The sequence below is a fragment of the Loxodonta africana genome, chromosome 6, assembly GCF_030014295.1.
Source record: "Loxodonta africana isolate mLoxAfr1 chromosome 6, mLoxAfr1.hap2, whole genome shotgun sequence".
Taxonomy (NCBI): Eukaryota; Metazoa; Chordata; class Mammalia; order Proboscidea; family Elephantidae; genus Loxodonta; species Loxodonta africana.
The window spans coordinates 43,383,453-43,407,197 of record NC_087347.1 but is presented as its reverse complement, the minus strand read 5'-3'; the positions used below and the strand labels follow the sequence as shown (position 1 = coordinate 43,407,197).

The 23,745-nt window shown below is 37.7% G+C and overlaps 1 protein-coding gene across 1 annotated transcript in view; it reads left to right on the top strand.

The window, feature by feature from the left end:
• FAM117B (family with sequence similarity 117 member B) overlaps nucleotides 1–23,745 on the top strand; it is a 94,497-nt gene that overhangs the window by 20,658 nt on the left and 50,094 nt on the right. Inside the window, exons 2-3 of the mRNA XM_064286797.1 lie at nucleotides 15,932–16,083; nucleotides 23,640–23,732. Coding sequence (XP_064142867.1) covers nucleotides 15,932–16,083; nucleotides 23,640–23,732 — 245 coding nt within the window. The remainder of the gene's footprint in view (nucleotides 1–15,931; nucleotides 16,084–23,639; nucleotides 23,733–23,745) is intronic.

Here is a 23,745-nt window from a genome sequence, read left to right as displayed (position 1 = left end):
AACAGGAAATTATAGTATATATTACTGGCCTGGAAAGTCTGATACTCCTCACCACACTCAACCCCCAAATTACTGAGATGATAACCAAACCAAAAACCAAACCCAATGCCGTCGAGTCAATTCTGACTCATAGCAACCCTATAGGACAGAGTAGAACTGCCCCATAGAGTTCCCAAGTAGCGCCTGGCGGATTCAAACTGCCCACCCCTTGGTTAGCAGCCGTAGCACTTAACCACTACACCCCCAGGGTTTCCACTGAGATGATAAGATCCTAAAAGAGGTTTACGGTTATTATACTACATATTAGGCTATGCACCAGAAGTAGGTAAACCTTTTCTGTAAAGGGTACACAGTAAATATTTTAGACTTTATGGGCCATATACAGACTCTGTTGCAACTACTTATCTCTGCCATTGTAACAAGAAGGCAGCCATAGACAATATGTAAACAAATGAGCATGTCTGTGTTCTAATAAAACTTTATGGACACTGAAATTCGAATTTTAATTTTTATGTGTCACAAAATATTATTCTTTTGATTTGTTTTCAAACATCTTAAAATCTAAATGACCATTCTTAGGTCTCTGGCTGCACAAAAGTAGGCAGTAGGCCGGATTTGGTGTGCAGGTCATAGTTTGCTGACCCCTGCTGTACATTATAGATAAAATGACAAAGGAGATAAAATCCCTTCCTTCAGGGATCTTACAGGCTAATGTCAGTGATAAAAGAAATGAGTTTAGTAGATTGTGTGGCAAGTGCATGAGTCAGTTCTGTGAGAATACGGAAGAGTTGTGCTTAGCCTCAGAAGAAATCAAGCACTTGAGTGTTGCAGACAGTTAAGTGTTGGGCTAGTACCCAAGAGATTGGCAGTTTGAACTCACCGAGAGGAGGGAGCCTTGGAAAACAGACTTGGTGATCTGCTTCCAAAGGGTCACAGCCTTGAAAACCCTGTGATGCAGTTCTGCTCTGCACCCATGGGGTCTCAATGAGTCGAAACTGACTCAGTGACAACTAACAACAAAAAGAAGCCAGAGAAAACTTCTTGGAGATAACTGAGTATTAAGAATAGGTAGGCCTTCATTAGGCTAAGATAAGATGAAACGGTATCTTCATCAGAGGGATCAGAATGCTCAAAGGCATGATACGTTCAGACAGCTGTGAAATTATGGTTTTTTGGTACAGAAAGTGTAAGCCTTATCTAGCCCTGCTTTTCCCCTCTGTCTTTATGCCCTGGCCATGCTGCCCATGTTTCAGTTTCTTGAGTATAAGATGCCCTTTTCTGCCTCAAATCCTTTGCGCATTCTTTTCCTGTGGCTTGAAGAGCCTTTCTTCTATCCCCAGCTAACTCCTGCTCGTTCTTCAGGTTTCAGCTTGATGACACTTCCTATTTCATATACTTCTAGAGAAATTTGCGCTTCTATGGTGGGTTTTTATCATCTTAAGACTTATGGTTTCTTATTGCCATTTGGAACTTGCCTATCCTAACAGACTATATGCAGGATCTGGCATACGTTGCTTTCAAATGATATGCATGTACAGGATAAAAAAAAAAAAAGGTCATGCCCTCTAGAAGGATATTTGTTTTTTGGATATTCTTGCTGAATTGTTTATGTAGTTATTGAAATACACACATGCACACAATTTATTTGATAAAATTTTGAGAAATTTAATAGAATGGTATCATACTGTATGCAAAATTATATACATTTTTATGTTAAACTCGGAAAGATTTTCACACATAGAGCTATGTCTTTGTGAGGGGTTCTGTATTTGTATTTTCCACCATCCATCAGTTTGTTGTACCTTTGGTGGTGTGAGTGTTACTACAATGCTAGGAGTCATGCCACTGGTATTTCAAATACCAGCAGGGTCACTCATGGTGGACAGGTTTCAGCAGAGCTTTTGGACTAAGGCAGATATAGGAAGAAAGGCCTGGCGACCTTCTTCCTAAAATCAGCCAATGAAAACCCTATGGTTCACACAGAATATTGTTCAGTATGGTGCTGAAAGATGAGCCCCCTGAACACTGGCTGCAGTAGTGAACTCAACCATACCAACAATTATGAAGATGGTGCAGGACTGGGTAGCGTTTTGTTCCATTGTACATAGGGTCACCATGACTTGGGGGCAACCTGATGGCAACTAAGAACAAGAGTTATTTTTAACTCTTTTTCTGAGGTATGACTTACATTCACTAAACCTCAGTCATCTTGATGATGAAATCATATAGGTTTATCATAATTTAATAAATGTTTATCGAATGCATAAGATAGGAGGTGGCAGGAGATGAGAATGGAGAAGTATGTATGTGGAGTAAATATTTGAAATAACAGTCTGCTTTATTAAGTATAATGTCCTAGGGATGATTCTTATTTTAATTCTCATAGCACCTCTTAAAGAGAATTTGGTAATTACCCCCACTTTACAGAAGGAGGGGCACAGATGTAAGTAACATTCCCAGGACCATACATCTAGTGAACGACGGATTGAGGTTTTTAATCCAGACAGTCTGGTGACAGAGCCTGTGTCTTAACTATTGTATTCTACTGGCTTTTTCTAGGAGTAGTAGGAGATAAATTTAGAAATTTCTCCTGGGGCAGATTTGGAGGGGTTTTCAAATAACAAATTAAAATTACAGATTTTATTCAGTGTGTGCTGTGTAATCATTGAAAAGTTTTGAAGAAAGTAGTGACATGAGCAAATGGTGGCAGGGTGCAGGGTGGGATAGAGGGAAGGAGAAGGTGAAGAAGACAAGAAACTAGTTAATCTGGTGCAATTGTCAAAGCAAGAAGTAAGAAAGCCTGAAATTGAGACAGTAGTAATAGGTACAGAAAAGAGAAATGATTAGAAATGTATCGTCTTGGTGAAATTTACAAGTTTTGGTTTTTGCAGGAGAGGAAAGGGTTTAGTGATTTTGAAGTTTGGAATGGGAGAAGGGCCCAAGAAAGGCCCCTACCATTCCCTTGCCTGTTTCAGGCATCTGTTCTCAGGTTTCAGTTCAATTGTCAGTTTACCAGACAGGCCTTCCTAACTTCTATATAAGATGGCAACCCCAAACAGCACTACACCCCTATCTTTTTATTCTGCCATATTTTTTTCTATAGAGTTTATTTCTACCGAATATATTATTTATTGGTTTTATGGCCTTATTTTGTCTATTAGAATATAAGCTCACCAATGGCAGGGGCCTTTCTCTTTTGTCCATTCCAGTATCTGTAGTAGATGCTCAATAAATGTTTGTTGGATGAATGCCACGGAAAGGTAGGCAACACTGGAGAATGAATAGGGCAGGTGACAGAAATTGTAGGTTCAGAATTGCTTGTAGCTCACCTTAAATGACAAGCAGTTTTAAATTTAAGTCTCATGCTAGGGAGAAAGTTGAAGCTAATGGTGTGGATAATGTTAACAAGTACAGCATGAATTGAGTACCCTGATTTATAGTAGTGATGGCCCTACGGTGTGGCAAGATCCTAAAGTACCTTTTGAAATATGAAATTTAAATGCTGTTCCATTTACTTAATTTGCATTTTGCTCCTTTATTTTTGCTCTTTGATTTCAAAGACTAATATTAGTAAGTTTATTGGTTGCAAATGGATCTGTTCTTTGTAGGGTTTTTTTTTTTTTTTTGCCAGAGAAGTGAAGGACTTTAACAGGAGCCCAAAAAGGAGCTGTGGTTTATGAACTGAGGTAGCATGAACTTTGGTTACATACATCTGGCTGGTGTCATGTATGTTAGAATGCTAAGCCTTTGCTTCATCACAAAGCATTTCCTCTTACTGTTTACTTCAGATTTAAATTTAGTTGTAAAAAGTTGCTATGCCTGCTCTAGAGTGATGAATTAAAGAAATGTTAAAGGAAGTTCTTTAAATAGAAGGAAAATCATATCAGATGGAAATTTGGATCTTTACCAAGAAATAAAGAGTACCAGAAATAGTAAAAGAATAATGAAAGACATCTTTTGGTCATTATTTGATTTCTTTAAAAGATAATTGCTTAAAGCAAAATAGTAATAAGATACTGTGGGGTATGTAATACGTATGTAAAATATATAACAACAAAAATGTATAGCTCAAAAGACAGGAGGGAGCAATGAAAGTATCCTAAGGGTCTTACCTTATGTGAAGTGATCTAATTTTATGAAGGTAGACTGTGATAAGTTAAAGATACTGTCTTAGTTTCTTAGTGCTGCTGTAACAGCAATATCACAAGTGGTTGACTCTAACAAACAAATTAATTTTCTCACAGATTAGGAGGCCAGAAGTCCAAATTCAGGGCTCTGGCTCTAGGGGAAGGCTCTCTTTCGGTCAGCTCTGGTGGAAAACCTTGCCTCAGCTTTTCTAGCTGGCCATCCTTGCAGTTTCTGGGCTTGTAGACTGGTCAGCCTCCATTGTCTTCTGATAGTGTTGGCCTTCCCCCTATGTGTCTCCTTCTGTGCCTTATCTGCTTTTTGTATTTCGAAAGTGATTGGTTTAAAACACACCCTACGCTGATATGACCTCATTATGTAACGGAAAACACTTTTCCCAAATGAGATTACATCCACAGGTATTTAAAAAAAAAAAAAAAACATTGCAGTGGAGTCGATATCGACTCATAGCGACCCTATATAGGTCAGGGTAGACCTGCCCCATAGAGTTTCCAAGGAGCACCTGGTGGGCTCAAACTGCCAACCGTTTGGTTAGCAGCCATAACACTTAAGCACTGTGCTACCAGGGTTTCCGCAGGTACAGGGGTTAGAATTTATAACACATTGTTGGGGGGACACAATTTAATCCATAACAGATGCGTAGTATAAAACCTAGGCAACCATTTTAAAAACTAATGCATCAGTAGAGTGTATGCGATACTAAAAAGTATTCAATACAAAAGAACGTAGGAAAAGAGGCAAAAAGAACAAAGATGAGACGAATAGAAAATAATAGCAAGATGGTAGATTTAAACTCATCTGCATCCATATTAAGTTGTCTAACCACTCCATTTAAAATACAGAGATTATCGGACTGGATTTAACCAACGCAAGATCGAACTGTATGCAGTTTACAAGATTTTAAATATAAAGATACACATTGGTTAAATATAAAAGGGTAGAAAATGATGTACTGTAGTACAAGCACTGAGCGCTAAAAAGTTGTAGTACTGATTACCATTAAAGTTAGCTAAAGAATAAGGAATACTACCAAGGAAGAAGAGGGATATTTCATAATGATAAGAGGGTCAATTCATCAAGAACGTATGTTCTGAGAGTTTGTACCCAAGAGTTCACTCCTCCCAGTTTTTCTGTACATTCATTGCAATCCTAGTAAAAAATTTAGCAGGTGACTCAGTCCCTCCTCCCCCATGGAAATAGGACCTTGACATACCTCTTTTTTTTTTTTAAACTTAGTAATAAGTAATATCATGGCTAATAGGACCTGATTTTTTATAAAATTGTACATTTTGCACGTATGTAAACAAATTTCTGGAAGGATACTCTTTAAAATGGTTATCTCTTGGTGGTGGCCTATTGGGATTATTTTTGTACTGTTAGGTTTCTTTATAGTGAATATTATTTTCACACCTGAAAAGGAAAGCTTTTTCCCCATTTTGAACAAATGTGTATGCCCAGTTTATTATCCTTTCTCCTTGTTGAATGATTTTGTGGATAACCTGAAGTTCTACAAACACCTAGATCTAATACTAGTATAGCAAAGTCTGTAGAACCTTTGTAATGTAATAGCTAGGGGCCATGGTTTGGGATGCTCTGCTAGTGCAATTGAAATTTCCCAGGAACCAGTTGAACTGGTACTAATCGCTGAGAAACTCTGAACTCCAAAGCCCAAGGCATTGACTGAATGAAGATTTCAATACCACACCCTGCTGCAGTTAAAGAATTTTTAAGGCACAAAGTCAAGTTTTGAACTTTGTTTTGTTATTTTGATTACTTTCTATTAATAAATGAGCATTTGAATTAATTGCATGTATCAGCTCTTGTTGATAGAAGATAGTAACATTAGAAATCATTCCCTTCTCTGCATCTCTTTTTAAGTCCTCCTACTCTGTCCTATAGGGTCACTATGAGTCGGAATCGACTCGAGGGCACTGGGTTTGTTTGTTGGTTTTAATTTAGAGTGGAGCCTTCGTGACTCAGTGGTGAAGAGCAGTGGCTGCTAATCAAAAAAAGTCAGCAGTTGGGATCCATCAGCTGCTCTTTGGAAAACTGGTGGGGCAGCTCTCTTCTGTCCTATAGGGTCACTATGAGTTGGAATTGAGTCAACGGCAATGGGTTTGGTTTCATTTTTTGTTATTTAGAGTAAATGATCTTATTTCTTAGTTAACCAAGAAAATGGGGGCCTGGTGGCGTGGTGGTTAAGAAAGCTTGGCTTCTAAGCAAAAGGTCGGCAGTTCGAATTCATCAGCTGCTCCTGGGAAACCTTTTGAGGCAATTCTGCTCTGCCCTGTAGAGTTGCTATGAGTCAGAATTGACTTGACAGCAGTGGGTTTGGCTTTTGGTTTATATGTCAGATACTGTCTTAGTTACTGGGATGGGAGGAAATGCAATTCCTGCCCTCTAAAAGCTCATTCTCCAGTGGGGCGCTGGAACAGTCACGGGACCATTTCAGTGGACCTGGCTATGGCAGCACACAGGAGGGCTTTTGACCTAGATGTGGATCTGTGTTTTGAGGTGGGTAACTGTTCAAGGAATATTTTCCAGAGAAAGTGACATCTGAGGTGAATTTTGAAAGCTTAAGCATGAATTAGCCAAACCAAAGGAAGGGATATGAGGGTGATCTAGGCAGAGACAAAGTCCCGGAGACATGCAAGGGCATGGCACAGGTTGGGAACTGCAGGTGGCTCAGCAGAGATTGAGGCTGTGCAGGCAAGAAGTGAAGCTGGAGAGACCAGATCGTGAAAGGTCTTGTCAGCTGTCAGAGTCCTCTGGACTTCCTTTGTTCACTTACGCTGGCAATCATTGAGTCATCCTCACTCTTCAGGCTCCCTGCCTTTCCTTAACCTTGCTTGTAATTAGGCACCAGATTCTGTCAGTTTTGGCAATTAAGACTAAAATGAAACAATGGCAAACTAGATATAGACTATGGGCCTTTTTTTATGACAGATTGTGATTTACGCTTTTTAATTTCTAAGGCCTAGCACTTGGTCATAGACCCTTAGTAAATGTTTAAATGAGTGGGTTATAGAGTTTAAAAAAGAAAGTGTATTTTTTTACATGTGACCATGTATAACTTATGATCTCCATTTCGTTATAGAAATCTGATAATTCTGGGAAACCAGGTTGAAAAGTCAACTCTTTGAAATGAAAAATCTTTTCAGTGAAATTTAGGCTCATCAGTAAGACCTGTTTGATTAGTGCACTGGTGGGTGACTGAAGCAAAGGTCATAGTTAAGAAGAAAAGCGCAAGTTTTCTGTAATTTGATCTTAATGAATATGCACATCTTTACATAGTGTGTCTGCCTTTTTCCCCCTAGCAGAGAACAGGCCTCTTATGATTATCCCAATTGAGATTAATTTTTTAGTTAGAAGAAAAATCGTGAATATATGTATTTACTGTTGCTTTTCACTTGTCAGTTTTAGTAATGTGGGCACATGTTTTCTTGAACTTAGAGATATGTACTACATTTATTTTCTCTTCCATTGAATCAAAATATACTATAAAAGGAAGACTGTACATGGAGAGATGGTTAGCATTTGCAACAGTTAGGCGTTGTTATAGGGAAATAATTGTGCCATTTTGAAAGCAAATTATGTATCTGAGGATATCTGTGAAGCAACTTTTATGATTATCAGCAACACAGCTGCTGTAACTACTATCTTTTGTTATGTGGGTCACGTAACAAGCTGCTGAATTTTTATGCTTGTAACTCTGTAAGAGCCTTATTAAGACATAATGAAATAACAAATAGAATAAACCAAAACCAAACTCATTGCTGTCCACTTGGTTCCAGCTCATAGCGACCCTATAGGACAGAGTAGAACTGCCCATAGGATTCCAAGGCTATAATCTTTACAGAAGCAGACTGCCACCTCTTTGTCCCGCAGAGCAGCAGGTGGATTTGAACCATTGATCTTTTGGTTAGCAGCCGAGCACTTTTAACCCATGGTGCCCCCAGGCCTCCTTCCAACAGAAAACCGAAAACCCATTGCCATCGAGTTAATTCTGACTCACAGCAACCCTATAGGACACAGTAGAACTGCCACATAGGGTTTCCAAGGAGCAGCTGGTGGATTCAATTTGCTGAGCTTTTGGCTAGCAGCTGAGCTCTTAACCGCTGTGCCACCAGGGCTCCTACAAATACAATAACCCACTGCCATTGAGTTGAGAGGTGTTGAAAAGTGTTTTCATATATGGCCTTAAGAAGAGTAAGTTATTTGCCATCATATAGAACTAGAATGATAGCATTGTAACGTAATTATACATATGAATATATTTGTGCTTAATATTTTTAAAGCCCCTGTGAAAATTAAGCATAAATTATTCAAGATTGCCCTTTCCCCCCATAAAAAAGGAGATAAGAGGGTTCTCTAGTATAGAAACCAAGACATAGAGACATGCAGTTTGAACCAGGGCTAAGCAAACTCTTTCTGTAAGGGGCCAGATAATATTTATTTTATCCTTTGTAGGCCAAGAAGCAAAAATCAGAGATATCACTTAGGAACTTATATAACAAAAGAGAAACAAATTTTCATGTGTTGACCTTTGAAAATGTAATAATCAGTACTTTTTTTCTAGTACAGTTTTACCAGTAAGAAGAGGGACTCTCTTTAGAGGGATGATGGTTCATTTAATTGTGGTTCAAAGTTTGTGTTCCCTATCATCAAGTCAGAGGAGTCCTGATGGCACAGCAATGGTTAAGCACTCGGCTACTAACTGAAAGATTGGCACTTCATACCCACCCAGTGGCTCTGCTGGAGAAAGACCTGACCTAGAAAACCCTCTGAGGCAGTTCTACTCTGTTACATGGGGTCGCTATGAGTCAAAATTGACTCGACAGCACCTAACAACTGCAGTCATCAAGTCAGTTGCAAATGTTATCTCTTAATGCTGGCCTGTAATGAAATTTTATGTATTATCTTTGGATGTATGTTTTCACACAGGTGATGCAGGTGGCATAACTGAGTCATTACAGTTTGTAGTGTGGCAAGCTGCAGTGCAAAGCAATGAGAGAACCAGATAAGACCTCTGCCATAACTAGTCAGTTCTGCCATTGTAGCACAAAAGTAACCATACGCAATACATAAACGAATGAACATGGCCTGAGTTCCGATAAAACTTTGTTTACAGACTCTGAAATTTGAATTGCATGTGTCAAAAAATATGATTCTTTTGATTCTTTTCCAACCATTTAAAAATGTAAAAACCATTCTTAGCTCACTGGCTGTTCAGAAAACAGGTGCAGGCCAGACATGTCTGGTGGGCTGTTGTTGGCCCCAGCCTGAGATATAAACCATGAATAGTCCCCAGATCTAATGCTGTCATTTTTGCATTTTTAAGCATTTTATGATTTCAAAAAAATCTATCGTTTTAAATATTTCTCGACTACATGCTCCCTACAAAAAATCAAACAGCAAAGAAATGCCTAAATTAGAAATTAAAACTCATAGAATTGTCCCCAAAAAGTTGGTTACATGTTTTTCCAGATTTTTTCTATAGATGGACTAACACACTTACATACATTTAATTTTCAACACAGAAAATGAGAATGAGATCATATCTTTTTCTCACATAGTTACTCATGATAATTCTTTAGACCACAACATGTAGACCTATATGTGTATTCTTTTGAATGGCCATAGTAGCACATTGTCTAAATCTGCCATAATGTGTTAAATCTGTTTCTCATTTTGGACATTGTATTGTTCCCTGTTTTCTGTGATGCATTTCAAGTCCCCTTATAAATAAATTATTAAAGTCTTAAACTTGATCATATTCTTTAAGAGATTTGATGGATCAGTCTTAAAGGACTATGTACCTTGAATATAGTTTTAATGTTGTGTGTTTATTGGGAAAATGTATTTTCCTTTTTCACTGGTGAGTTGGAGTTATTTCTAACAGAAAACTATGTATAGGTTTATTTTCCAGGGTTAGATCACATGTATGGTGTTGATTGGTACTTAAAGTTTATTTTTGATTTATCAAAACTTGATCTGCAGTGTTGCATAATTTAAGTTTTCATAAATAAAAATTGCAATAGAATTAAGTTGAATTACTCTATCGTTAGCTAGAAATCTGACATTTACATAAATGTTTTATATACATCTTTCCTCACACAATTTATTACATTTGCTTTATCGCCATTATACTATTTTACTGTTGTAATTTGCATTGACTGTCCCACAATTAATACTCATGTATTGTCAGCACTCCTTTTGTTTGCTCAGAAATTAAACCTGTCCCTGATACAAAGCTGGTGTTTGGTATTTGAGTTGATTTGGTTGTTTATGGGTCTCCTAGGATAATCTCAAACGCAAGGAGTCAATGAACAAGATGTTAATAAACTTAAGTCTTCAGAGCTCTCTTTTGGACTGATGTCAAGTATCAGGAAATTATGTTCCTTAGTTTCTCCTCTGTAAAAGTTTCTGTTGGTGTCTGGAATAGGATGATTGCTAAGCGCCTGTATTATATACCTTTAGATATTGATAATAAATACTATGAAAGATTGTCAATAGTTTTTTTATTTTCTGATAATTTGCAGCTTCCTGTTTTATTTTCAGCGTGCCCTCATAGTTCCCTGAAAACTATAAAGCAACAATGCAGCTTATAAACAAAAAGGAGTAGCGCACAGGGTTTTATTGGATACCAGGGATACATCAATTCTATAGAAAATTTCTGGCTCCCACCCCTCAAGATTCTGATTTGGTAGGTCTAGGATAGGGTCCAGGAAACCAGGAATGTGCAGTTTTAATAAACATCCTAAAGAAATTTTGTTGCTTTGATGCAGACTGGGAAACCAGATTGGTGAGCCTGCTCTGATTGTTGTTCTGTATTATACCATGGCATTCAATTTCCTGTCAAACTGAAGAGCAGGAATTTTTTTGATCCTCCTATTTTTTATGATAGAAATTTAATAGGCACAGAACTGCCCCCATTGTCTCAAAAAGAGAGGCAAAATCCATGTTGTGGAAAGAACCCTGAGAAACCTGGATTTAAATCTTAGTGTTGTTATAACTAGCTATTGACTTCTCTATGTGTCAGCCCACTTATTCCCTCCAACCCACACCTGCCCTGCCCCATTTTACAAATCAGAATAATACCTGTTTCTCAAATGGTACACAAATGTGAAGAAGAGGTACTAATGATTAAATTAGTGGCTAATCTCTAAGCTTTGACACTTCGTGGTTGGTGTGTTTTTACGTATATTATAAGGCAGACATTTGTCCCTTCTTTCCTTTTTTCTGTTTTATGCTAGTAAATGTCCCCATTCTCTGTAGCTCTTTCCCTTTAACCCTTCAGTCTTTTCAAGTGTGTTCTCTGATATCATTTCCATTAGTTCTCAGGGCTTTTCCTCTTTTCCTGCTCCAGTCTCGCTCTCACAATCACCAGGTCTCTTTCATTTGCTGCTTGAGGAGAGCACTAATGGTAATCCGGAAGACATATAGCCCCGCCCAATATAGGGTTATTATGATCAAGAGGTTTCAGAAGATCAAAAAGTAGCCCAAAAAGTGGACGAAAGTTTCCTAGTACTGGAGGGCATTAGGGAAAATTACCATCAGGTAAGAGTTTGGAGATGATTATTGGCATTTGTTTATAGTATTTTTGGAGTTAGTGCCAAAACCTAAATATTATTCTCTAGACTAAAATAGAGTCCTGGCTTTCTCAATCTTTACTGTAGTCACCCCCATCTGAACTCTCATGTTGTCATGTAGTATATTAGTTTGGTTTAGTTTTTTTAAACTTCCTAGTTATTGTTACTGTTATTTTCATTTTTACTGTAAATGCTTATTTAAATTTATCAACTGGTTTCTTTCTTTGCTTGTCCATGCTTCTTAAACTTCCTTCTTCGCAGTTTCGATGTCCTTCTTTCTGTGGTACCTTCCTTTAGGTAAACTTTTTTTTTTTTAATTGTACTTTAGGTGAAAGTTTGCAGTTTAAGTTAGCTTCTCATATAAAAATTCATACACTCATTGTTATGTGACCCTAGTTGCTATCCCTGTAATGTGACAGCACACTTCTGCTTTCCACCCCGGGTTGCCCATGTCCATTAAACCAGCTCCTATCCCTTTCTGCTTCTTCATCTCGCCTCCGGACAGGAGCTGCCCATTTATTTAGGATTGTATATCTACTCGAATTAAGCAGCAAACTCTTCATGAGTATTTTATGTTTCATAGTCCAGTCTAATCTTTGTCTGAAGATTGGCTTCAGGAATGATTTTAGTTCTGGATTAACAGAGTGTCTGGGGGCCATATCTCCTGGGGTTCCTCTAGTCTCAGTCAGACCATTAAGATTGGTCTTTTTGCTAGAATTTGAGTTCTGCATCCCACTTTTCTCCTGCTCCATCAGGGACTCTGTGTTGTGTTCCCTGTCAGGGGAGTCATTGGTAGTAACCGGGCACCATCTAGTTCTTCTGGTCTTAGGCTGATGGAATCTCTGGTTAATGTGGCCTATTTTGTCTCTTGGGCTAATATTTTCCTTGTGTCTTTGGTGTTCTTCATTCTCCTTTGCTCCAGGTAGGTCGGGAGCAATTGATGCATCTTAGGTGGCTGCTTGCTAGCTTTTAAGATCCCAGATGCCAGTCACCAAAGTGGAATGTGGAACATTTTCTTAATAAACTTTGTTACGCCAGTTGACGTAGATGTCCCCTGAAACCATGGTCCCTAGACTCCCACCCCTGGTACTCGGTCCCTCAGCATGTTTGGTTGTGTTCAGGAAACTTCTTAGCTTTTGCTTTCGTCCAGTTATGCTAACTTCCCTGTATTATGTGTTGTCCTTCCTTTCACCTAAGATAATCCTTGTCTGCTATCTAGTTGGCGAATTCCCCTTTCCCTTCCTCCCCACCCTCGTAACCACCAAAGAATGTTTTCTTTTGTGTTTAAACCTTTTCTTGAGTTCTTATAATAGTGATCTCATATAATGTTTATCCTTTTGCAGCTGACTAACTTCACTCAGCGTAATGCCTTCCAGGTTCATCCATGTTGTGAGATATTTAGTGGATTCATCCTTTTTCTTTATTGTTGCATAGCATTCCATTGTGTGAATATACCGTAATTTGTTTGTCCATTCATCTCTTAATGGCCACCTAGGTTGTTTCCATCTTTTTGCTATTGTAAACAGTGGTGCAGTGAACATGGGTGTGCTTATATCTATTCATGTAGCAGCTGTTTTTTTTCTCTAGGATATATTCCAAGGAGTGGGATTGCTGGATCAAAAGGTACTTCTATTTCTAGCTTTTTAAGGAAGTGCCAAATCAATTTCTGAAGTGGTTGTACCATTTTACATTCCCACCGGCAGTGTGTAAGTGTTTCAGTCTCCCTTTAATTTTTGTAGAGTTTTTTTGCATGGTAAATCTCAGTATTTGTCTGAGAATGAGTTTGTTTCATCGTAACTCTTGGATAATAGTATAGCCGAGTATAGAATCCTAGACTAATAGTTATTTTCTGACCATTTGAAGTTATTCCATTAACTTTTTGTCCTCAGTTACTATTGATGAGAATTAATTGCTGATCCTTTTTCTCTTGTGCTGTTTTTAATTTTTTTTGCATTCTGCAGTTTCACTACAGAATCTAGAGCTTCAGACTTCGTTCTGAAGATTCATGTCCTTCATCAGTTCTGAAAAACTCTCAATCATTATCTCTTTGAATATTGCCTCTCTCTTTTCTCTCCTGGAATTTGTATTGCACATATGTTGCAATAAATATTAGTTTTCTCTTCCAAGTTCTCTTTCAACTTTTTTGTCTCTTTTTGTGGTATTTTTTGAGTAATTTCTCTTTGTCTCCCAGCTCACTAATACTCTGTTAAGCTGCATCCAATCTTCTGTCTAACCTATCTGTCAAGTTTTAATTTTAGTGATTATATTTGCTTGTTAACAGTTTTTTTTTTTTTCTTTTTCAGATTTATCTGATTTTTTTCCCCCACCTTTACACATACACCTCCTTAGGGTCTTTATTTAAATGCTGCTTTCTTAGGAAGGGATTCTCAGGTTTGGATTTACACACCTAGTTGTTAAAGGTACTTAAATGCTAGGCTAAGGAGTAAAGGATCTGGCTTTATTTGTAGGAGTCAGTAAAGACTGGTTGTTAGTTCTTAAATGGGAGCTATATGATGTGACAAGAGCTGCATTTTAGGTCAGCCCTGCAGCAGGGGAGAGTTTCTTGAGCATACATGATATTTAAGTCTGTGATAACATTTTTATGGAGTAGATTAAATTATTACACATCTCAGCTGAATAAATTTTAAGTGGATAGTATAATAAGCACTTCTTTCCAAATAACTGGTTAATTTATTAATTGTTGGCAAGCAAACTCTTTTCTGTGCATTATGAATAGTGAATATAGGTGTCCTTTAAAAATTTTTGTTACAGCAAAGCTAGTTCTGCGTGTTGGCAATTTGCGATTAGAAACTGAGCTTACCCAGATTTGGTTATCCTAAATTCTGTGTAATGAGTTACCTTTTCAACAAATGTTTTAATTTGTCAATCATTGTCCTGTAACCAGTAATGGCACTTACGAGTTTTCTGCTTTGAATTACAACCGCTTTGGCCTTATCTCCCCTAATGGCTTATTTGATGTTTGAGGGTGGCATCTCCATCTGTTTCCTACAAAGCTTTGCATACAAGTAGTCTTTAATGAATATTTATAAATGAACTTGAAATCATTGATTTTATGTTAGTCAACAGATAATAGGTAATAAGAGATAATAAATAGAAGAAGGGAATAAGAGCTGAAATGTGCTTTTTTCCATTTATTTTTTAATAACAGACTATAATGCTCGTTGTTTCTCCTGTATCACCTCTAATTTCTCATTACCTCTAATTTTTTTTGTTTTTATTTTTGATTTACATCTAAATCCATGTCCTGTAGATTGAAATGGGATTTTTTTTTTAGATTTTTATATATGTGACTTCAGATATAGCTCCTACTACCTGGTTAATACGATTTCTTAGTGTCTGTTTATTGTAATAAAATCTCACTAGTATATTTGTGTTATGGAGCTGATTAAAATGAAGTTTTACGTGTTACTTTATCTTAACTGCCTTATATCCTTTTGGGTATAAATGGAGATTTAATGATAAATTATTTTACATATTGTGCAATTAAAACCAAGGTGAACATTTAAAAAAATGTGTAGCTATGTTTGTTTTCCATCCTGTTTTTTATAGAGATAATTGTAGATTCATATGTAGCTATAAGAAATAATGGAGAGATCTTTTATTTCCCTCAATGGGAACATTTTACAAAGCTGTAGCCTAATATCACAACCAGAAAACTGATGTTGATACAATCCACTGATCTTATTCAAATTTTTTCAGTTTTACCTGTACTCATTTGTGTGTATATGTGTATATTAAATTCTATACAGTTTAATCTCTTATATCTGTCTGAGTATATACCACCACAGTCAAGATACTAAGGAGTTTCAGTACCACAAAGGTCCCTCATGGTTCCCTTTTATAACAACACCTGCCTGTCTCCTGCTTTTTCATCCCCTCTCCTCTGTCCCTAACCCCTGGCAACCACTAACATTTCCTCCATTTCTAAAATTTTTTTTATTTAAAAATGTTATATAAATGAAATCATACATGTGTAACCTTTGGGGATGGCTCTTTTCACTCAGCATAATTCCCTGGAGATTTATCCAAGTTAGGTATATCAATAGCTTGTTCCTTTCAGTTGCTTATTCTCTATATTTAAGCTAGAATTTATAGTTTAAAACTCAGTTTCTGCTTTGTTTTCTTCCTAATCTTTTTTTTTTTTTAAATAAATGTTTTTGTCTTAAATCTAGGTGACAAAACACGACCGCCTTCTTCAAGCCCTTCCAGTGTTATCCGCCGCACTTCCTCTCTGGATACACTTGCTGCTCCATACCTTGCAGGGCACTGGCCTCGTGATAGTCATGGGCAAGCTGCGCCTTGCATGAGGGACAAAGCCACACAGGTAGGTTCATTACAGTTCTTACCCCGACGTGTTTCACTCTGAAGCCATTTCTCAGAATCTGATTTGTTCTACTCTGTGATCCTTAAAACGTTGGTGTGTATTAGAATTACCTGAGAAGCTTATTAAAAGTGCACGTTCCCGGGCCTGACCTCCAGATATTCTGTAGTAGGGTATAGGGTTGGGGCTGAGGATGTGCATTTAAAACAGATCCTAAGGTAATTCTGGTACATACAGATAATTTATGCACACACTGCCCCTCTCACCTAGCCCCCGGTTGTTATTTATAGTTAGTTTAGAACACAGGATACATTTATTATATAGAATTTAGACTGAAAAATTTGTAACAGTAAGCATTGCTTTACTTTCCATGTAATCTTATATTTTTATGTCAAAAATCTTCATGTGTGGGGAGATGGTACCTGTAAAAGTGTGAATTATATTATACTGCTGATAGATTCTATATGTGACTTCAGATATAGCTCCTAAGCCAAAAATCAAACCTGTGGCCCTTGAGTTGATTCCAGCTTCTAGAGACCTTAGAGGACAGAGTAGACCTGCCCCATAGGGTTTCCAGCGAGCACCTGGTGAATTCGAACTGCCGACCTTTGGGTTAGCAGCTAAACTCTTAATCACTGCACCACCTGGTTAATATGATTTCTTAGTGTCTGTTTATTGTAACAAAATCTCACTAGTATACATGTCTCATGGAGCTGATTAAAATGAAATCTTACCTGTAACTTTATTTTATCTGCCTTATATGCTTTTGGGTATAAGTGGAGATTTAATGATAAATTATTTTACATACTGTACTTTTTTTTTTTTTATAGCTTAAAAACTAAAATTTATTTCAGGTTTGAGAAGAGTGAATAAAATACATTTGAGGCCAGGCTATACATACGAAAATGGATTACAGGCAGGTGTTCTGGCTCTTGCAGCCTGGGTTATGTTGGAGGTTCATTCTGAAGATTGACACTGTAGTGCTGTTGCTTGCCTTTGACTTGTCCTCTCCAGTGTCGCACCGTAATGTTCATATACTGAGTAAAAGTGCCCAAAGAAGAGCAAGTTCAAGTATGAGAAGTATGCAGTCTTCATTTGACAAAGACATTCCCATAGTAAGCACCAGATATCCTAACATGAGGACTATGATGAGTTCATAGTGCCACGACCAGAAACTCCCTATGCACTGTATCATTTGTAAGATGGTATTTAAGTGTAGAGCATGCAGGATCCAGTCCATGGTGGATTCTTGTAGGTATGAAAGGACGTTTTCAAGCAAAGATTGAAAATAAATATCCTGCCAAAAGGACTCTGGAAGCAAAGTTTTGTACTTTTAGATTTATAAAATTCGTTAACTAAAGAGGCCTTAAAAAATCATTTTTGTCCATCAGTCTGTCATACTGTGGTGGCTTGTGTGTTGCTGTGATGCTGGAAGCTGTGCCACTGGTATTTCAAATACCAACAGGGTCACCCATGGTGGACAGGTTTCAGTGGAGCTTTCAGACTAGGACAGGCTAAGAAGAAGGACCTGGCAGTCTACTTCTGAAAAAATTGGCCAACGAAACCCTTCTGAATAGCAGTGGAACACCGTCTAGTACAGTGCTGGAAGATGAGCCCCTCAGGTTGGAACACTGTCTGGTACAGTGCTGGAAGATGAGCCCCTCAGGTTGGAAAGGCACTAAAAATATGACTGAGGAAGAGCTGCCTCCTCAAAGTAGGGAAAAAACAAAAACCAAACCCGCTGCTGACAAGCCGATTCCGACTTAATCCACGCGACGGCAGGTGGGTTTTTTCTTTTTCATAGGACAGAGTAGAACTGCCCTGTAGGGTTTCCAAGGAGCGGCTGGTGGATTTGAATTGCTGACTTTGTGGTTAGCAGCTGATCTCTTAACCACTGCGCCACCAGGGACCTTAATGACATGGATGGAATAAAGCTTTCAGGACCTTCATTTGCTGACGTAGCATGACTCGAAATGAGAAGAAACAGCTGCTAACATCCATTTTAAAAAGCAAAGGTGTCACTTTGAGACTAAGGTGTGCCTGACCCAAGCCATGGTATTTTCAATTGCCTCGTATGCATGCGAAAGCTGGACAATGAATAAGGAAGACTGAAGAAGAATTGATGCCTTTGAATTATAGTGTTGGCAAAGAATACCGAATATACCACATACTGCCAGAAGAACGAACAAATCTTTGTTGGAAGAAGTACAGACAGAATGCGTCTTAGGAGCAAGAATGGCAAGACTTCATCTCAGGTACTTTGGACATGTTATCAGGAGGAGCGGTCCGTGGAGAAGGACATCATGCTTGGTAAAGTAGAGGGTCAGCGAAAAAGAGGAAGACCCTCAACAAGATGGATGGATTGACACAGTGGCTGCAACAATGGGCTCAAGCTTAACAGAGATTGTGAGGATGGTGCAGGACTGGTAATACTTCCTTCTGTTGGTACATAGGGTCGCTATGAGTTGGAACCAACTTGACAATACCTAACAACAACAAAAGATCATTCAGGACTATCCTAATTTTACAGATGAAGAAATTTAGGTCCAAGATCATATAGCCAGTTAATTGCTGCATCTTAGTTTGGTGTACTTTCCTTCATAGCACTTACCACAATTATACTTAAATTTTCGTGTCATCATTTATTTAATGTTTCTTATACTCATTATACTGTGATTGCCGTGAAGGCAGGGGCGGTGTCTGGCTTGTTCATTGCTGGTATTCCAACCCTAGGACTCGGTACAGTGCCTGGCATAGGATAAGCACCCAAGGAATATTTGCCAAGAATTGAATGAGTGAAACAGTTACAGCCTTATCGTTAATAAACGATGAAAATCATGTAAAGATATAAAAGATTCTTAATACTGATTATTGAAAATCAGCTGAAGTGCATCTCAATTTAGACTTCATATTTATATCACTGATGGTTGCTTGATCCAAGGATTTTATGAGAGAATGCACTTTTACAGAGACAAGTAAATGCACTTTGGGGTGGTTTTTGGCTTTGCACGTTGGTTTCCAAAATTCTAGGTGTTCTTTGTGGGCATAGTTGGTTTGCTATTCTGATACTTCTAAAAGTGAGCCCCCTGTTACAGCAGATGTTTGGGATTTGAGATTACCTTGAGATTTATACTCTAATGGCAACTACAGAAACTTAAATGCATAGTCTGTACTCATCAAAAGTAATGAGCTTTTTTCTGAAGTTGTTACTTTCTTTACCTGAAGAGTTCTACACAGCTCTGAAATTGCTCAAAATCTGTAACTTTGCTGAGTTTAGAAAAGTGTAGTAATGGAAAATGAGTGTAGCCTCTACTTGATTTCTGCTTAATCCACAAATTCCATTTAAATTTGAGTGGATATATTTCCTTAAATATTTTTACAGTGTTCTTTATTTCCCTTGCAGTTTCAGGTTCAGTGAGTTAGATATTTTGTTATATTAGTAAGAATAAACAATTTTATAAGCCACTGGGAGCTCATTGATCTGTAGAAGCAGTTCAGTGAGTATAGCAACTTGATATGACCTAGCTCTGACTACACTGAATTGAAGTGTAAATAAACTCTATGTTTTCTTCAACTTCTAAATGTTCCCAGATTGGGACTGTTAAGGGTACAAATAAAAAGACAATTTATAATTGTCATACTATTAATCTTGCTTGTAAGGTTCACATGCAGAATCTCCTAAGCAATAATGCAGTAGTAGCTGGGCGCTCCAGCTACTGGCAAGTGAATTTAGCACTAACATGACTAATCAGAAGTTTTCAGATTCTTTATTGGAAGATACTAGATTTTTCTAACTTATGCATGCTAGTTAATTAAGTCAATTTTTTTGCCAAACATCTCTGATAGGCCCCACTCGGAGTCTTGTGGGAATATTTGGCTCATGGAGCACAAATTAATGCCCCTACCCTATTTCATATTAGGATTGGATGAATCTTCGTTAATCTGATGGGTGAAAAATTATCTTGTTTTTATCTGCCTTTTTTTTTTTTTTTTAAAGAGAGGTTGAAAATCTTTTTATATACTGATGGCTGTCTTAATTTGCTTTTAAAAACTGAGTTGGGGTGTGTGTGTATTCATATACTGCATATAAATCTTACAGTTTTTTACTCCTTTCTAACCCACATACCAGTAAGAATTAAGGCCCAACACTTCCGTTTGAAACAAATTCTCTCCCCTTTGGAAAGACTTCGTATACCTGAGTTACAGAGTATGTTTTAGAATAAAATCCAGTCTTAATTTGTCCAAGGCCTGTTATGCCGGGCATCTCCTTATGGGTCCTGTTATGTACCGACTAAGCTGGGTAAACACTTCAGTGCTATTGACTAGCAGCATTCCTGGATTCTGGTATTAATGCTGTCTTACTTTAGTTGTCATATGTGTTTTCATGTGATATTGATTAAATACTTAAGTTGTACTTCTTGTGGCAATGATTGTAGTTTAGGGTACAGTTTCTTATTTATCAACTCTGAATTACCTGTCTGTGGATGTTTGTTTCACATGATTTCTGTTCTGGAGGACAACTTTACAGAGGTTAGCACCCCCCGCCTCCCCACCTTACTTTTCTCCTTGCCTGTGTGCTTATTACAATATAGCTGTAATAGTTAAGACCTCAGGTTCTGGAGCAGAACTTGCTCTGCTACTCACTATCCTCAGGCACTTTCTTAACACCTCTGTGTCTCTGTTTCCCCTTCGTGAAATGGGAAAAACATAATACCTATCATAATAACGGAAACCCTGGTGGCGTAGTAGTTAAGTGCTACAGCTGCTAACCAAAGGGTCGGCAGTTTGAATCCGCCAGGTGGCGCTCCTTGGAAACTCTATGGGGCAGTTCTACTCTGTCCTATAGGGTCGCAATCGACTCGACAGCACTGGGTTTGGTTTTTTTTGATATCGTAATAACAAGGTTATTATGAGGATTAAACAAGGAAATACATGTAAAGCATTTAGAACAGTGTCTGACACATAGTAAGCATTCAATAAATGTTTGCTATAAAAAGTATTACCTCTGATTGTTATGAGATTAGAACAAAGATGACACATAAGGTTTTATCTCCTCTGTCAATTTGCTCAATTTCACTTGGCTTCCTGGAGAATTATGTTGAAAAAGATTTAGGCTACAGATTGCTATGACTGATTAGCTGTTTCTGTCTCTGGTAAGAGGCTGGGGGCACTTGTATCAGGCAGTTACTACCCCCTGTCCAGAATTTTATTATTGCTTTCTTTTCTAGCAGACAGTGTAGTGGAAACAGTTTATCTTATATTATAGATGAGTTCTTTCAGAAAGTTTCTGTAGACTTTGACAAGTTAGATCATGTTGCCTCTCTGAGCCCTGGTTTTTCATTTGTGAAATAATTATATAAGACTCGAAGGTCCTTTCCAGTTCCTGGCAGGGGAGTGGGAAATGGGGATGGACGGTTCTGGAAAATAAAGCGAAAGACAGTATCAAAAAAGTTAGGAATATGGGAACAAGTTTTTAAAGATGTTAATGTCCCCTCCTACCCCACCTGCTGCTCTACTATTTACTTTGGCCATCAGAATGAATGAATGATTAAGATTTTACTGTATATGATTATTAGCATAATTTCTTGACACAAAGATAGCAAAAATGTGTTACCATTCTTCTCCCCTCTTTTTTTTTTTGTTCCTTTCTGTTTCTTTGGCAGATACTACTCATTCCCTGTGAGCTCAGATAGCCTGAGAATCTTTCTAACACAGTGCTACAGCATTCCATTGTGAGTGGATCGGGGATGGTCTACAAAACTAATTGCCTACAAGATTGATTTGCTATTCCTGCTTCAGAGTTTGTACACAGCTTAATACTACACCACCACCAACCTCTGCTGCCTCTGCCATCTCTCGCCACAAACAATCTTCATTAAAAGATTCTAATCTGACCATGTGCCAGTTTGCCCTTCAAAAAGATTGTAATTTTTACCAGTTCTATTAATTTAATTTAAACTGCCTTCTTTCCAGAGGGTGCTTTTTCTATTTGCTGATTACATATATCAATTTAGGGAAAGAAAAAGTGTATGTATGGTTGGATTATTTGGGATTCTTCTGATTCAAAGGGTATTCTTTTCTCAACTTCCTTAACCTTATAGGCCTGTTTTCCTTACAGGTGACTTAGTCCTGAATTTGTGACTGTGTTGTTTGGTTTTCTTTCTTTTTTCTTTTGTTTACTTGTTTTCTTTTTTGCATAACCAGTCATCTTTTGCATTAAAAAATCTTACATTATTCTTTTCTCTTGGAACCCCTACACTTCAGAGGCTAATTTTTTTTTCCTCAGAGGCTGATTTTGATTATTGCTTTTATTTTTCCAATTTGGGACTTAGCTTGAAATTGTCATCTGGGTCTGGAAACTTTACAGGATGTCCTATGATTAAAACCTAATCAAATTAAAGATTTGGTAAACTGGAGGGCTAAATTACTTAAGATCCAAAACCCAAAACCCACTGCTGTCTAGTCGATTCCGACTCATAGCGACCCCATAGGACAGAGTAGAACTGCCCTGTAGAGTTTCCAAGGAACGCCTGGCGGATTTGAACTGCTGACCTCTTGGTTAAGAGCCGTAGCACTTAACCACTACACCACCAGGGTTTCCATTCCTTAAGATAGCTGTTTATAAATCTGCAAATTTATTTAGAGGTTGTTTCCTTTTTGGAAGAATAACCTGGAATCTGTAGCAAAAAAAAAAAAAAAATTATTTTGCATGTTTAATAGATGTTGCTGTTGAGTTGATTCCGACTTATAGTGCCCCTATAGGACAGAGTAGAACTGCCCCATAGGGTTTCCAAGGAGCGCCTAGTGGGTTTGAACAGCTGACCTTTTGGTTGGCAGCTGTAGCTCTTAACCACTGTACCACCAGAGTTTTCTTAACAGATTTAAGCAACACTAAAAAATTATATCTTAAGTATAATAAAAGTGCTGAAGAGATGGATCAGCATTTTTTTTAATTACTTTTTTGGTTACACTTGTTATTTTGAATAAAACTTTGATGTACTGGTTGAAATGAGAGTATAATGTTAGGAGAAAAGGATAATGTTAGAATCTTTTTTTTTCAGATCCTAACCCAGTGACCTCAGTGTAAAGTCTGCAGTTGCTTCTCAGTAGTTTTGCCTTTCTTGAGTAAGCCTGAAAGAGCTCTTGAATGAAGATGTCACAAGCTTATGGAGCCAAGTTCGTTAAAATTCTTGAAATAGACTTACCAAGAAAATCACCAATTGAAGAAAGTTCTTACGTTGCATAGGAACCTGCCTCCCCATAATTTCTGTCCTTTGAATCTAATGCTGTGTTCTTAGGCTGTATAGAACAGATCTAATTCCAAATGAGCTAATTTCCACATCGGCCGCTCTTTCATTAGATACACATTAAGTTTATAGATGTATTTCCAGTTGTGGTACCTGAAATTGGAAAACTGGTTTTCATACGAAGTAAAACAGTTTGTGCTGGTGTTACTATTTCTGTAATGGAAATGTATTTTATAATAGAAAAATATGCTGTACATTATTGTTAAATGATTATTTTATTAAAATACCCCTTCCCTCTTTTTTCCATTGCAGACAGAAAGTGCATGGGCCGAAGAGTATGCTGAAAAGAAGAAAGGATCTCACAAGCGTTCAGCATCCTGGGGCAGTACAGATCAACTTAAGGAGGTCAGGAAAATGG